Genomic DNA, 16,322 nt, shown 5'->3' with positions numbered 1-16,322 from the left:
AAGGATGTAAAGCATTTTTATTAATTCTATTTTCTATTTTAGGTTAATGGCTTGTTCATCTGCTATTGTTGCTGTTGGGGGTGTATACCAGACCTGGGCAATTAATTCCACAAAGGGGTGGGTGCATGTTTTCATTCCAACGTTCTAACCAATAAGAAGAAGCCTTTCCACCAATCTGATATCTTAGAAGTGCAATTAGTTGATTGCAGTCAGATGCTTATGTTTCAACAGAAATCTAATTGCTAGTTATACAGTCTATCCTGGATTGGAACCTGCACCCACACAGCCCTCGAGGACAGAATTGCCCAGGTCTGGTGTATACAATACCTTTTTTTTTAAATCTATTCTTCTGACACGTGGACAAATCACAATGAAATTTGGTATAGTCTTGGGATGTAAATGCATATGTATATTTTATTTAATTTTTTCAATAGATTGTTTCAAGACAAAAAATTCTGTGGTTGACTGCACAAGTGGGGGTGAAAAAAAGTATTGCATTTAGTAATGTTACTTTTGTTCAATGTTTGTATTTTATTAAAGCCCCATTTAACATAGCAGAGCCTTTTTTAAATATTATAGTATTTAATTCTGCCTTTTTCAATAGCAGCCAATAAGTTTTACATTTCATGTTAGAATCTGGTGTGACAAAAGATGAAATAGGATTCCATAATATATTTAATATTCTCTGACATACAAGTAAACCCTAACAGAGTTCAGTTTTGCACCACAGATAGTCAAAGTACAGATTCACCACTAACACTTTTAAGGCATAGAAATAAAAACTGATACAGCACAACATGTTTTGTCGGATAACTAAAAAGTCACAATCACAATTATAAACACATTACAAACTGCTAGAAAATTAGGTGCCATACACTCAATATTACACAAACACTACTTTATGGCTTAATCTCTGATTTATGTCCAGTTCATATCAAAGAATGATTATTTTTTTATTGCTTAATGCTTTACTGCATTTCTGTGTTGCTGTTATTGCAAATTAAACAATGAAATTGTTAAAATAAGCGCAATAATGATCTTAATATCTCATGATAATGACAATAGAAAGTCTAAATAAAAGTTAGAATGTATCAGGAATAACAATGGATGCTATACAGTGGAATTTAGGTTAGATATGCATAGTTGAAACAGATTTATTGAGTAGTCGAGTTGTTAAAAAATGAGGTGGGGTGGTCATTTTTATCAATTTTAAAACAAGGCCTGGTTTATTTTAAAATGCAAAATCATAGCAATCATTGTTACGCAGTACAGAAGTTAAAACTTTTTAAAATACTATTCTACTCTAAGACTTTTAATTTGGTCCCTTTAGGTAAATATTCTTCAAGTTTTTCAGTTTTTCAGTCTGAATATCTCATCAGATTTTTTTCAAGACGGTCCTAGATGGGTAGACAAATGCATAAAATCTATCCCATAACATCTAGAAACTCCTTCAAGTACTGCTACAGAATGCAACGCCATGTGTACATTGTGTACACTGACAAATATATTGCTACACTTATTATTGTGTTTAGCACAGTAATCAAAAGTGTTTCGTAAAAAGAAACAAAAAAATGTTAAAGTCACAGTACTGTCCATTTTCTCCCGTTAAATAGCGTTAGACCTGCAGAGGCATGTTAGTGAAGTGATCAGTGAGGTTGAATGAAGAAGTCAGAATGGGTAAAGAGGTTCTTACGGCTCTTCCTGTATAAACCAAACTTCGTTGCGGCGGCCATAAGGTTTTAATGGCGAGTCGTAACTGCAACAAAAGTATTGCTTGCGCTGGAATGGAGCCGTCTCGCCGAGGGTGCGTGTCAAACGCAAGGCCTCTGCTCTGAACTCGCTTTCACCTGCAAAACCTCCAAATTGTCTGTGGAAGAGAAGGAGTTTCAAAGAATATGATCACTTCCTGGTATTTTTTTTATTATTTCACTCACTTTTTATTGATTTTCTGTGACTTTCCGATGTTTTTGGGGCATTTCTGGGTCACTTCCTATACATTTTGGATCTTTTCATGTTCAAATAAGGCCATTTTTCTAGCTCGATTCCTGTTATTTGGTCACATTTGCATTATTATTATATTATTATTATATTATTATTTTATCTAACCCCACCTTACTCTACTCATGGGTCACTTCTATTGATTTTTTTATTCATGTTTCTTTTCTGTACATTTGATGCCAATTTGAGGATTCTTGGGGGTCAGATAAAAATGACAACCAAGGATATTATTTGCAGGTCTGTGGTAAAATTCAGTAGGAGTGGATGGATATGTTTGTTAGGTCCATTGAAGATGTATGGGAGTTTTTCTAGTTTCTAGTGGAATTGTATGTTTTTGCCATGAAATGTCTGATAGGACTTGTGTCTTGAGGAGCCGCATTTCCCAAAACAAGTTTACAGTTCCCAAGAAGCTTGTTGTTGAACCATAGTCTCGAGAAGTCCAAGTGTGAAGGACAAGTGACCTCCAAAGGTGTTTTGTTTAACTTTGGAGTGAGCAATTCTTTTGCAAGAGATGTATTAAAACTCCATTAATGTCACCATTATAATAATGATGAACCTAACACTCCTAATAAGTAAAGCGTTCTTCATTAGAAGCATAAATATTGATAACTCTTTAATATATGTAATGTTTAATATCTAAAATAAGCAAAGCGTTCTAACATTCCTAATAAGCAAAGCGTTAATATATGTAATGTTTAATATACAAAATAAAGCAAAGCGTTCTTCATTGCAAGCACATATATATATATAATGGTTATATTACAAGCAAATATATAATAATGATAAACCTAACAATTCTTTACATGGATGGAAAGAAAATACTAATTGCTGCTACAAGATGACACTTACAATGTATAGACAGTCATGCCAGGTCGCTCCTCAACTTTTATAGCACTGTCAGTCGGCGTCGGGGGGCTTTGCTGGTAGATAGTAGGAATTCGGATGGCCACCACCAGACGACGGGATAGAACACCATCATTCCGAGGGTAGACGGTAATGATGGTGGGTGCGGCTGTACCCATGGCTTCGCCTTGTTACAAAATCATTGAAAGAAGTCCTCAAAAGCCAGCTATTTTTCGTCCTTTCCATGTTTTGTGGATGGTTATTCAGTCATACACAAAACAAATTGATACCTAGTAAGGTTTTACCTTGTTCATTGCTTCCACCAATGTACATGAGCAGCTTTCTCACCATTTCCCCTGTTACTTGGTCGTAAGTGCGACCCTCAGAAGAAATCACAGCATATTTGGCGGCGTCATAGCGTCGTACCTCAAAGCTGACGCCATCCTTGGGAAGAGTGAAAAATGAAGTGGTTTTTTTTTGGCATTAGAGTTGACAAAATGAGCAGAGACTGACAGTATGAAAATGTGAAAGGAATTCACAGATTTTAGGACTGTTTCAGGCTCAAATTCTATGATGAGCTTCACATAAAATGACTTTTGGAAGTCCTGCCTTTAAATGATAAATAATTTGCATACAAAATACTAAAACATGCTCTTTGTGCGTTTCATTCTCCTCTTCAGTCAAGTTGGATTGGACATTTAAGCCAAAATTTCTCCATTTATTAAATTTTTTAAAAAGTTAAGATTTTAATATTTCTTAATACATTCCTTTTTACTTTAGTTTGTACTTTATACTTTTTACTGTAATGATGAGTGATGAGTATGTTAATACTTTAGTTCTTTATTTCTGTTTATGTTTTTTATGTACTGTTAACGGATGCACTTTTTTATATGTATCGTATCTTGTGCTGACCCGGCCCATCTGTCCAATTTATAAAGTCAATGTGGCCCCTGGGCCATAAAGTTTGCCCACCCCTGGTATAAGCGATACAGAAAATGATTGGAAAAAAATATATATATTTTTTAAAATAAAAAACAACATCAATGCTCAGGACGAGTCATTATACTTTAACTGATGACTACAGAAATTTGAGTAAGCAAATGCAGTAATTTAATGGACATGATGTCCATTTGCGGGCCACACACAGTGACTTGGCAGGCAGGATCTGGCCCTAGGGCCTCTTGTTTGAAACCTGTAGTTTTATAGCGTGTGTCCTCTACGTGTTAGAAGATTAGGTATGCTCAATTGCACATTTGTGGTTTTGCCAAGCAAGTGTGGCCCAGATAAAAACATTGTGGAGGCAACATATTTTGCCCTGATATGATTTCATGTCTCCTGCTGCTGCTGCACTGGGTTCAGTCAGGCTACACATTTTAATAAGCCAGATATGTACCATGTTACATAACGCAGGCCAACACAACTTGCTCCCCCAGCCTCCAGCGCACTGTTAACATGATGCAACCATCTTTTTTTTATGTGATTTACAGCGGTTAATGTGGAGTGCAACCATAGCACTTCACTTCTATGCAAATGACCTTAATACGTTTTGGATCTGGTAACATAGTCTTCTTCATTTCTATTAACGTGATTATACATGCAATGAATCATTCTGTTTTTTTCGAAGGTTGCCAGCACATAAATTTAAAGGTCATTCTAATGGCGGTCACTCGGCGTGTAATGTTTATGCTCCATGTGTTTTTTTTCCTTGAATTAGATTTGAGAAAAAATCTTTTTTTTATGGAAATGTTGCCTTTTGTAATATTTTGTTTTTCTATTAAACAATTGAATCAGGGATAATCTCTTTTGTTGGAAATTAAAATTTGTAGAAATTGCGAGTTTCATGATTTCATTAAACTTGCAGCTTATGGGCAATAACAAATAGTATTTATTATTTTAATTAAAAACAAATAACATTAACGTATATTAAAATTAATAATAAAAGTAAATATAAAAAGTGTGGCCTGCATATATTTTCCACGGACATTGAAAAAAATACATTAGAAATAATTCCAAATTAAATCATATAATTCATTTAAGTAATATTTAAAGAAAACAAGAATTAATAAACCATATGCAGAAAAGACTGGGCAGGCTAAATGAACCAACATTAATTTGTTGCCACCCACTCAGTTCATGTATTAGATGTTTATGTGTGATGAATACATTTAAATTCACAATTGTAGGATTTGCTCATTATCTCAACATATTTAATTACATATCTTATTTGCATTGTGTGTGTGTGTGTGTGTGTGTGTGTGTGTGTGTGTGTGTGTGTGTGTGTGTGTGCTGAGACTGGCTAGCTCCTTCGTATTCCTTCTCGGTTTCATTCAAGTGTGTTGGGTGTCAGTCAGATGAGTGTTGGAGGGTTAAGGTGTCAATCTCTGATTTCAGTATCTGTTATTTAAAGGCAAGTCCATTCAAGAGATTTATTGACCTTTTCTTTGAAAAATAAATGTATCATCAAAAAAAACTGTGATTAAGTAAATACAATGAACATTTATTCATCTGTGATACCTCTTGTATTGAATGCAATGATAATATATAACCCTAACCCTATTTACAAATTTTAATTTTAATGTTCTGGTTACAATTATTAAATGCGTTGAACATGTTTGTCAAAAATAGTACTCACTTTGAAACATTAATTTTAGGTGAAATGACAATGTATAGATATAAATAATATGAAAAAAAATTATGTTAACCAAAAACCTACATTTCCTGAAATTGAAAGGACTACAATGAAGGAATTAAATTATATCGTACTCTCAAAAAAGTTGAAAAATGCCCATTCTAGTTCTAGTTGAACAATCAACAAAAATAAATGGTCATTATAAGGGCCTAATATTCCAAATGACAAATAACTTATATTTTACATTTATGTAGACAAATATTTGCATGAACTCACATTTTTACCAATATTTTTTTTATCAAATGTGCTTATTTATATTTGTCCAATTGACTCCCTCATTGAAAAAAGGGGGTTGCAAAGTGAACTGCGATTAAAAAAATAAAATAAAAAATATATATGTTTAGGTAGTCAATAAGCCGAGTTGCCAGTAATTTACTATTTACTCAAATTTATTCATTTATTTATTTTTAAACAATGTAGCATACGTGAACACATTACTGGCTATTTCTTCAATATATAGAGACAACATACTTAACAAGGACGCGAGAAGTCCTGAAACATGGAGACATGGAAAGGTCATGCTCTTCACAGTGACGTCATATCATTGTCTGTATTCACCTCAGTGTATATAATATGAGCCAAGAGGATGACCGCAAATGCGTCGGATTGGCGTCCTCTTATAAGACAAGGTAGCTCGCATGTCACTTTAGGGTGCGAGGTTGACATAAATACCACTTTTAACCAAGCATCCATCTCCACCTGACAAGTCAGTATCAAAAGTACAGAAGTAATCCCACATCTGTACTTCTTACCTTGGTTTCTGTGCTTAGTAGTTTATATTCGGTCTCCTCTGTGTTTCCGAAGAGCGAATTCTTGATCATTCCGAACATGTCGCTCCTCTCTAATGCTGCCTTTTCGACTCCAATTGAGCAAATCTGAAAGGGTTTAATAATCCAATTTGGTTATGAAGTTTGCACGCTGCTTGTTGGATAGCAGCCTCCTTACCAATACATGTTCATGTGCTCCTCCTTCGACTACAAGTTGGAGATGCTCATCTGTGCTTTTCTTTTTGACCAGTGAGAGAGGGAGAGACGGGGGAGGGAGGGAGAGTGTGAGAGAGAGAGAGAGAGAAAGAAAGAAAGAGGGCAGAGTAAAAGAGAGCTTCCATTCTAATGGCATCTTTTAACTCGTGTGTCAAAGTGGCAGCCCGGGGGCCAAATCTGGCCTGCCGCATCATTTTGTGTGGCCCGGGAAAGTAAATCATGAGTGCTGACTTTCTGTTTTAGGATTAAATTAAAATGAAGAGTATAGATTTATATTAAATGTCCTGATTTTCCCCCTTTTAAATCAAGAATTTGAATTTTTTAATATATTTTTTTGTGTTTTTAAGTTAAAAAATCATTTGGTAAAATCTCAAAATATGTAAAAAAAGATAAAATAAACATTGTTTTAGATCTATAAAAAACTGAATATTCAGGGATTTTAATCCAGTTATTTTAATGCATTTATTAAAGAAAAAAATCTAAATATTATATCTAAAATTGGTCCAGTCCACGTGAAATCAAGTTGACATTAAAGCAGCCTGCGAACCAACCCGAGTCTGACACCCCTGATGTATAGTAGTTCATTCGCATGTCTGGTGCAAGCAGGAATGTGAATGGTCGCCTGTCTGTGTGTGTGTGACTGAGGACCAGTTGAACGCATAGTCTGTCTTTTGCCTTAAGTCATCTGGGACAGGCTCCAATGCCCCTTTTGACCTTGACCTGGATAAGCCGTGTTGAAAATGGAAGGAATTAATACATTTTTGGGGGGAGTATTACTATTTACTATTTTATTGCTGTCTCTTGTAAAGGTTGTATGATTTATTGTCATCAACACAATATTTTAATAATTCCTTATTATTCGTGCAGCATGTGTCCAAAACATGCACGCTACCATAACCCTGTTTATCAAGGTCGGGGAACAAAACAGTGAATCAGATGACACGCTAGACTTGACATCATCAGACAGTTTTCCAAAAGAATGACTCGAGCAAATTTATACTCGTGCTTCTTTTCTTCTTCAATTAAAAAAAAATAGTTAACTTTGTTTGAATGTTTTACTCAGCATCATTAAACACTGTTATGTTGTGGTTCCCAAACTACGGCCCATGGTCCAATTGCAGCCCATAGGCCAGTTGTTATGGCCTGAAGTTAGATTCTCAAAAGATGCCTAGCAGGAGTTAAAACTTTGCATGTTGAAATTATGGTAGGAAAATGTATAGAATTGCAGTGATGAATGAGACCAGTAATAGCAGAATAGTCCTGACGAGTCTCATTTACATGTTATATGTATTGTGTTTATATCACGTAAACATACTGTGTGTGTAGATGCGTATATTTATGACGTTTAAATATCTGATTTATTTAAATTGCTCTTTTTGATCATCAGTAACAGGAAAATAAACAGCAAACTTCAACTCACGACAAAAACCTAACAATCATTATATTATTATAGATGTTTCGTTAGGTATATTTTTCAAGAACTTTGAAGTCAGTTTATTTTTCATCTTTTGTTAGGATTGTGGGTGGCCCGGTGACTTAGTGGAACCCTGGTCGGCCTCAAACCCTTGAGTTAGACCTTCCTGTGTGGAGTTTGCATGTTCTCCCTGGGCTTGTGTAGGTTTTATTCAGGGTACTGCAGTTATCTCCCACATCCCAACAACATGCATGCTAAATTGGTTGAACACTCTAAATTGCCTCTGGTTATGAGTATGAGTGTGAATGGTTATCCGTCTCATGCTTCCTTGTGATTGGCTGGCCACCAATTCAGGGTGTCCCCCGTGTTGTGCCCATAGTTGGCTGGGATAGGGTCCAGCACCCCCTCAGGACTCTTTAGAAGATAAGCGGTAAGGAAAATAAAGGGAAGAATGCTGTGATTGTGCTCCAATTGGCATAAAACAGCATAGCGAACCCTTTTCTAGTCTCCACTTATTTGCGCTTTATTAATTGTGACACAGGCCTTTGGTTTGTCAGAATGCATTGGAACGTTTTGAGTGCGTTGAATGTGGGTAACACATGGGTGCTTGCTTTACTCCGGGTGTCTCTGTGACTTGCTTGCTTTAGGGTCCTTCTATTTAAATTCACTGTGAAGGCAATGTTAGTCATCAGTGGGATGCAGGAGCAGGGGGAACACGAAGCAGGAGATTCATGGAAAAATAGTGACTGATGTCACTGAGGGGAAAGTGAAAAAAAAAATGGTTGACATTGGCTGGGAGGGACATGCTAGTGCTTTTATTCGTTGAGAACTGATGACTTAAAATCTCAAATTGAAATTTGTATTCAAAAGCAGTAAACTTCTGATATCATGGTACATATACTCGAGGGGACTTTCTGAATGTTTTAATTTAATTTTACAAATTTTAACTTTTACCTTTTAATGTTGACTACTTATTTAAAAATGTATATGTGAGCAGTTCAAGCTTTAAATCTCAATATACTTTTATAATGACAAAGGCATTCAATTCAATTATATTTGAAAGTTATCACTAGCTAAACTTGTTTGTATATATATATAAATAAAAAAAGCAAAACACATTTAAAGTGATGGGTGATTTAATTGAGAAAATAATCAATGTAGAAGTTTATTTCAATGTCCAGCACAAAGACATTTAAATGATTAGAACAAAAGTAGATATACATTAACTGATACACAAGTACATAATGTGTTTTTCCATGTATGGTTCCTCCCTGGAATGCAGGTTATAGTCCATAGTCTGCTAGATGAACGCTTATACCTGCTCGTGAAGCATCATTCTTCCATATATATATTTTTAAATTCATTTTTCCCAGCCTTTACCACCAGGCTGAGTGGGCAACCTGAGCCCCACCAGGCCTGCCACCTCTTCTTGGCCACGTTCTCCCTTTCCATGGTATAGATTATGCAGGAGTTGGTGATTCCTTGATGATTCCAGCAGACACATGTATGTCTGTGAGGCATGGTGCGCCTCCTGCTGGGCACGGCAGTACCTCTCTCCCGTCAGCTGTGGTAGAAAAGAAGGAAAAAAATCATTAAAGCAGGTTACAGAATTATAATTACAGCTAAATGTATAACAATATATCATTAAACTTTACTAATATTATATACTCATGTTGCTGTTTCTATAGTAAAGTACTGTACATTGTCATATAATATGGTCAGTGATGGTGAAATGATCTTGACAAATTGTCAATTTTTAAAATGTAGAAATAGCAGTTTTTTTAGTTGTATCATAGAATATTGTAGATATATTTCCCAACCTATGTTTCGGTCATTTTTATATCCCCATATTGTGAGATCATCGTTATCGTAGGCCTTTATATCGCAAATTGTATCGTATCAAGAGTTACTCGGAGTTTGCTACCAATTACAAATGACTTCAAAATGACATTTATAGGCTGTGAAGTCACATTAACATATAAAGTACAGCACACCAGCTTTTCTAAGTCAACAGTATTATACAAAGGACATGATATTGACATTAAGGATTTGCTCAAGTCCCTATAGTTTTAATATACATTACGGTATGACATCCCCGGGTAATTTTTTGGAGTTTCAACAATTACACACTGAAAAGCTCAAGTTTTCCCCACTGGCTGTTTTGCATCACTGCACATGCATTCAGCCATCTTAGAGAGCCTTCTTCTCTCAAGCATTACTAATCAAAGCTTTAAGCCTATATGCTTTGCAATCAAAATGCTACATTTCAACAGGCAGTGTTTGGATAATCCATCCATTCATTTCCTATTGGACTTGTCCTTATTAAGTAGCTGAAGTCTTTCCCAGCCGACTATGCAAGGCTGATTTAGCCCTAAAATGAGACAAAAACATCTGATTTCTTCTTAAGTAAAGGATGCACTTACAGTACAGTACACTGTTAAGCCGTTCCAAGAATTATGTAGCTCTAACACAGTATTCTGGGTGGTTTTAAAGTAGTAATAAAAATGAACCCGTTTCCCTATAATGAACGAAATAAATACGACTTTTCCTCTTAAAGCGAGACGACAACTTGAAAATTGAGATGCTACTTCATTTAATTATTAATTAATGTATTTTTTAGTGTCAATGAGGTTGTTTCTTGTCCTGCAATTGACAGACAGTTCACTTCGAACCCCGCCCCCTTACCATATATAGTCAGCTAGGATCAGCTTCAGCACCCCCGTTATCCATTTGGATATTAGAAACACAAATGAATATAAAAATGAATGCTCTGACTGTGATAAATTTCACTGCAAACCAAAGCAAAATTGTAAAAAATGCCTCTTTACGCATGATTATCCTGGCAAAGTATTGAATATACATATCTTGCCATAATAATTTGCAGAACCTTAGCATGCCCTTGAGTTAATATACGGTTATACTAAAAACATCTTTTATTATGGGATTTTGTAAACAATACGTTTCAAAATTTCTCGAACCGAGAGATGATGCACATCGACCAAATCTACAAGTTTTAGTGGAAAAACACCTCTAAACACGCACTTTTACAGCTACGTTAGCTGGCGAAAATAGAACGATATGAAAGGGAGAATCTACCAGATTTTTTCGAAACTGATCCGTAACGTAGTTATAGGCCAGCGACTGTTTATAATGTTGTCCTTGCATGGCCCGCAGTTCTTTAAGTATTCCTCTGAATACTCGTAAGGACGACGATGACACCGCCATGTTTGGACGAAGAACCAGAGTGAGTCGTTCTTCATCAGGCGAATACAATCGAATGTCGAATTGTCGATCGCTTCAATAAACTACCGCGTGGTGTCTGTCACCTGTAGAGACCATCGTCGCAATTACTGGCGTTTTTTCTTCATGGAGAATGGTAAGTTTAACTTATTTTACACGTATTAACTTGCAAGTAAACACTTAATGCTGTTTCTTAAGCGTGTCATCCTTAAGCGTCTCAAATCAATGTATTCGATTTTGTTTGGTGGTGCGTTCAGGCATCCAGGGACAGGGATAGAATATTTTTGGATCTTTTGGGCCACATTTGTATTCTAAATATCTATATTTTGGCCTACATAACCCAAATTATGATAACTGAGTACATGTAAACCAGATCTTTATGGTGTTAATCTGTTTTAATAACAAAAAATGACAATTTATCCCATAATATAGTTAAGAAAACAGTTAACAATTGAGAAAAATTCGGATAAATAGTGCAAAATAGTTGTCCATATGTTTTCAATATATTTTTAAACTTTTCTCCCCCTTTTCTCTGTCATCCCCCAAATTCTAATAACTGGACAGTAAGATATCCTCTTTCTCATTGAACAATCAACCGATTTATCGATTGCTGGTATTCTTTTAAGGCCCAAAACAACAAAACAGAAAACTTTAAATTATTTCATAAACTAACCCCACTGGGCCCTCAACAAGTTCTTTTTTAATGGTCTATTTTATATTGAACTCTGCAATGGTCCATTTACTTTCATCTGAAAAACCGCCACTAGAGGGTGCCATTAGCCCACGATTTTTAGAAGAGCAGTTGGGTTCCTCGACATTTACTGGTTCCTCTCCTCCTCCATCCAGTTCTCTCAGTCTCTCCCACACTCTGTCAATGAATACTAATGCAGGGAGTGGGTCCACCTCCCTTCCTCCCATCTTTTCACAGGGATGGGCGGGAGAGGGGAGACAGAGCAATTCCAGCTTCATCTCTTTTTTTTCTCTCTTCCTCATGAGGCAGGCAGTGCTTGACTAGCAGCAGCCCCCCCTGCATGCCTTTTTTTCCTCCCACTGTACGTTGCTGCTGCAACAATGTCTTACCTGTGTGAGTGGCACCACGCGTCCATGCACAGTTGAGAGACAGCGGACACCTGTGCCTGCTTTTTCCTCATCTGGATGGGAAGCTTTTTTAGGGTGGAGAGAGAGAAGAGCGCAGAAGGAAGCCGGGGAAGGGGAATAACTGGCACTCGCCAATCCCCCCTTCCGCATATAAACTGGAGACAACGGAGGCCACTGGAGTATTTGCTTTTATCTTTCGTTTTCTCTTCTTTTTTTTTCTCATCGCGCTGCTGGGAGGTGCTCTACCCGTTCATTTGTTGGCTCTCTCCGTTCTCTGTCTTCTCATCTATTTCGCCATCTACCTGCTCAACAATTTTTTCAATTTATGAGCCAGACAAAGAAGGAGAAAGACGGGAAAGAAGAAAGAGGAAGGGGATTTTTGGGCCTTTTTTATCAGACTTTTTTTCCCCTCTCATCCCCTTTCCATTCATTCTTTCTTCCCTCTCGATTGCTTTCACCTCCAGCCCTTTCTTTCCCAGTGCAACCCACGCGCCCTCCTCCCCTCTCCTCCTCCTCCTCCTCGCTACGCCACTCATTGTCCACTCATAACTTTGGCTACTTTTTCAATCCACCCAACGTACTAAAGCTTTTATTTGCCCCAAAGGCATTTTAATCGGCCCTCTTCGTTTTTTTTTTTTTTAATTTACTCCCTCTCACACTTTTGTATCCTTCTATTTTTCCCCCTCTTTCCATCCTATGCATCCTTTTTTGGGCGGTTCTTAAATCTAATCCTAGGTAGGTCTATTTAGTCTTTAGTGTGTATGTCACCAAGTCTTGTTTTTATGTCTTAGCAATTTTTTAAAGTTTTTTTTTGGAACGTCTGCTGCACTATACAGGTTGACTCCCATCGATATGTTCTCGCTTCCTCATCATTTTGTTCAATTTCTTGTCCTCGTCAACCACAATCACAGCCCCCCCCCCCCTCACCGTGTCACCAAGCAACCTGCTCCTCCTGCCATCGTCATCAAATCACATTCAGCGATGTCATTTTTTTGTGTCAATGCACTAAACATCCACTCTTGTACCGTCATTAAATAGACCGGTAACCTCCCAGGTGCGCCCATGCCTGACGTAAAATGGCTAAAGGCCATATTGATCAACAGTGATGATCTTTTTAGGAAATGAGATGAGGTTTATGTTCAAGTTAGTCACGCATACAATTTCTACGTGTAATTCCAGACAAGCATTTTGTGTCTTTTGTGTTTTTTTGACATTCTTCCACCACTCCTCAGTCTTATTCCACCCAAGTTCCATCTCATATCACTCTCAACTGACTCCTACCCACAGACAGACTTACACAAGCTTTAAAACAGAATGAACAAGCTGGAAAGGGGAAAAACAAGCCTTAACCAAGCAATAATTATCAATATTTTTAGTCAATGTGACAATCTGGTGTCTTTATTCACCCATTCTTATAAAATCTTTTTTTAATTTTTATCATTTCATGATCTTACAATGAGTCATTTATTATTTTTTTGCTCATTAGGAATCTCAACAAACATACTTTTATGCTTTCTATCCATTGTGGTGGAAATGTGATTTCATTTTATGACATTAATTAAACTGGATGGTTAGTTTTTAAATTGTTGGAAGTGTGCAGGTTTTGTGTAAAATTCCTAAAAAAAAGTGAATACAATTCCACAACTTTTGTTGCCCACCTCATTTTTTTCCCGTTATACTTTCCCCCCCTCCCGCCCAGGGGAGGTTTAATGGTTCTTCTTCCCAGTATATCAAGAGAATGAAAAGTGAGACCTATGGGAAACTGTCACCATCATAAAGGGTACTCTGGATGGAGCTGTTTTTTTTCTTTTCTGTGGAATTACCATTTTAAATCCTGGATATCTAATTCCCAATCTAAAATATAAAAATTCTCACTGACGCTAGCAAGTGATATAATTTTTTTAAATTTTTTTTTGCTAATGGACTGAAGCTTCTTTTCTTTTGTGGAATTTCACCAGCAAGGAAATGAAGACCCGAGCAGCATCTTTTATCTTATCAATAACATAGCATTGATTTACTACTATTGATCCAGCCAATACAATTACGATTGTTTATAATACATGTATTTTTTTTAATTATTGTTGATCATTAGGTGAGTACACTGCTTGGAATTATCTTATCTGCACTTTACTTCTATGAAGATCAGTTTATTACGGATCATTTTAATGATTATTATTACTATCTATACGCATAGGAGAGAGAGCAAAGCCATTTTTGTTAAGCATATTTTATTTATTTTACCACCAGAATACATATTTGACCCGTGTCTATCAACATTAATAGACAGTTTGACATATTTTAATATAATAGTTCCTACTGTTCACTTACTCAACACTTTTGTATAGGTGTGATAGCATTTTCTAAATTTTAAACCCTCAAAAATACTGTTAAAAATACAACAATTGACGACAAAAGACGTCTAAGCCATTTGAATTTGGGGGGCTGGCACCTAATTTATGAATAATCACTTGCTAACCACTAGTTAAAATGATGATAAATTGCTTCAAAAAGTTTTTATATCATTTTTAGGTGTAGTTTGTATTCCGTTGAGGGAAATGATCACAGTATCAGATGCAAAATGTAGTTTCACAGTCACCCGCATAATGGCAGACACACACATTTGTTAAAGCATCGGAAGGAGTTGACCCTCTTTCTTTTATTAACTGTCGTCGTTGACATCAGTTTGGATTTATACTGCGAGCGTGTTTGCGTGACTGTCAAGGTTATGACTGTACCTGTGATTTTCACTTTGACTTGATCCCATAATATGGGATCATTAGCTTGTCCTGCCTGGGTTGTTGTAGGCACACATCACATGTTGTGACCTTTTCTAGCAGATGAACAGCTGCCGTGTTTGCTAACATTGTCACAGCTGTCGTAATGCAAAATGGACGTTTGGAATGTGAACTCTATTGTTGCTCTGTGACAAGAGGCAATGGCTTATAACAAGGATGTCAGACTGGTCTTGGTTTGCGGGATGCTTTATCGTCAACTTGATTCTATGTGGGCTGTTTTAGATATAATATATAGATTTTTTTTTAATAAATAGATTTAAAGAACTGGATAAAACACCCTGAATATTCGTTTTTTTATAGATCTAAAACAATGTTTATTTTAGATTTTTTTTATATATTTTGAGATTTTACAAAATGATTTTTGAACTAAAAACACAGAAAAAAATGGTTAAAAAATTACAATTATGGAATTAAAAGGGGCGAAAATAAGGAAATTTAATATAGACAGTGTATATATCTATACTCTTCATTTTAATTAGATCCTAAAACACAAAGTGTGCATTCATTTACTTTCCCAGGCCATACAAAATGATGCTGTGGACCAAATTTGGCCCCCGGGCCGCCACTTTGACACATGCCTTACAAGTTGAATGAACGAGAAATTCTTTTTTTTGGTGAAATTGCTGCAATTTGACAGTGATAGGAGATTATTTTGGAAAATCCATGGCTTGGAAACATATTTTGATTGCTCACTTAATGAGAATGGCATGAAGTCTAAGCAACTTGATATCGCCATCCTCTGAACTTGGCATGCAAAAGCGAATGGTTTTCTCCAATAGAAGAGAAGAAATTGGTATATAGTTATATATGGCTCCTCCGAATGTGTATTATATTCTCTTGATAAACTAAGTAGGGTTAAACATCGCTAAGAATGCCAGCCTCCTAAAATACTCTCTCCATCTTAACGATATGGAACGATCTCTTAGTGAACCTACCGAGTCCATTTTTTTTTAGAACATATTTTTAGTGTGATGGTAATTTTATTATCTTTGTAGAACCTTCAGCATTTTTTTTATTACTGTGGAGTAGTAACAATATATTTTGTTGTTGTAGAATACTAATTCTGTTGTATAATAATTAATGCTCTTGGCACTTTTTAGTGTTTAGAAACTCTTCTCGGGTAGAAAAAGTTATTTTCGAAAAAAGACTGCCTAAAGAACCTTCACAGACATGATCTTCATTGATAAACAGGCCAAGAGGGGGAAAACAGCAGAAGAATTTTAATCTCTCCTTCTTTACTTTTCCTCCTCGTATCACGGCGT

The 16,322-nt window shown here is 36.2% G+C and overlaps 3 protein-coding genes across 4 annotated transcripts in view; 1 reads left to right on the top strand and 2 right to left on the bottom strand.

Moving 5' to 3' along the window:
- Positions 1 to 657: 657 nt before the first annotated feature.
- Positions 658 to 6,530, bottom strand: LOC144208646 (heme-binding protein 1-like). The gene is made up of 5 exons (XM_077734595.1): positions 6,476 to 6,530; positions 6,283 to 6,405; positions 3,147 to 3,285; positions 2,848 to 3,028; positions 658 to 1,867 (listed from the first exon to the last, which is right to left on the bottom strand). The coding sequence occupies exons 2-5, from the start codon at positions 6,358 to 6,360 to the stop codon at positions 1,690 to 1,692; spliced, it is 576 nt and encodes a 191-aa protein (XP_077590721.1). The 5' UTR covers positions 6,361 to 6,405; positions 6,476 to 6,530; the 3' UTR covers positions 658 to 1,689.
- A 2,548-nt stretch (positions 6,531 to 9,078) lies between these two features.
- fmc1 (formation of mitochondrial complex V assembly factor 1) lies at positions 9,079 to 11,197 on the bottom strand. The gene is made up of 2 exons (XM_077733824.1): positions 11,024 to 11,197; positions 9,079 to 9,491 (listed from the first exon to the last, which is right to left on the bottom strand). The coding sequence occupies exons 1-2, from the start codon at positions 11,150 to 11,152 to the stop codon at positions 9,288 to 9,290; spliced, it is 333 nt and encodes a 110-aa protein (XP_077589950.1). The 5' UTR covers positions 11,153 to 11,197; the 3' UTR covers positions 9,079 to 9,287.
- A 948-nt stretch (positions 11,198 to 12,145) lies between these two features.
- Positions 12,146 to 16,322, top strand: part of grin2ba (glutamate receptor, ionotropic, N-methyl D-aspartate 2B, genome duplicate a) — a 112,185-nt gene continuing 108,008 nt past the window's right edge. For both annotated transcript variants that reach the window (XM_077733823.1, XM_077733822.1), the window contains exon 1: positions 12,146 to 13,000. The gene's annotated coding sequence lies outside the window, so the exon portion shown is untranslated. The remainder of the gene's footprint in view (positions 13,001 to 16,322) is intronic.

The sequence above is a fragment of the Stigmatopora nigra genome, chromosome 15 (genome assembly GCF_051989575.1).
Source record: "Stigmatopora nigra isolate UIUO_SnigA chromosome 15, RoL_Snig_1.1, whole genome shotgun sequence".
Taxonomy (NCBI): domain Eukaryota; kingdom Metazoa; phylum Chordata; class Actinopteri; order Syngnathiformes; family Syngnathidae; genus Stigmatopora; species Stigmatopora nigra.
Note: the sequence above shows the minus strand (reverse complement) of the source record. Positions and strands in the feature narration are given on the sequence as shown.

Coding starts and splice junctions, on each gene's coding strand:
- LOC144208646 (XM_077734595.1), bottom strand. CDS start 6,360: ATGTTCGGAATGATCAAGAATTCGCTCTTCGGAAACACAGAGGAGACC. Junction 3,286..6,282: donor TACTAAGCACAGAAACCAAG/GTAAGAAGTACA, acceptor ACTCTTCCCAAG/GATGGCGTCAGCTTTGAGGT. Junction 1,868..2,847: donor GGCATGACTGTCTATACATT/GTAAGTGTCATC, acceptor TCTCTTCCACAG/ACAATTTGGAGGTTTTGCAG.
- fmc1 (XM_077733824.1), bottom strand. CDS start 11,152: ATGGCGGTGTCATCGTCGTCCTTACGAGTATTCAGAGGAATACTTAAA. Junction 9,492..11,023: donor ATCAGTTTCGAAAAAATCTG/GTAGATTCTCCC, acceptor TTTCTACCACAG/CTGACGGGAGAGAGGTACTG.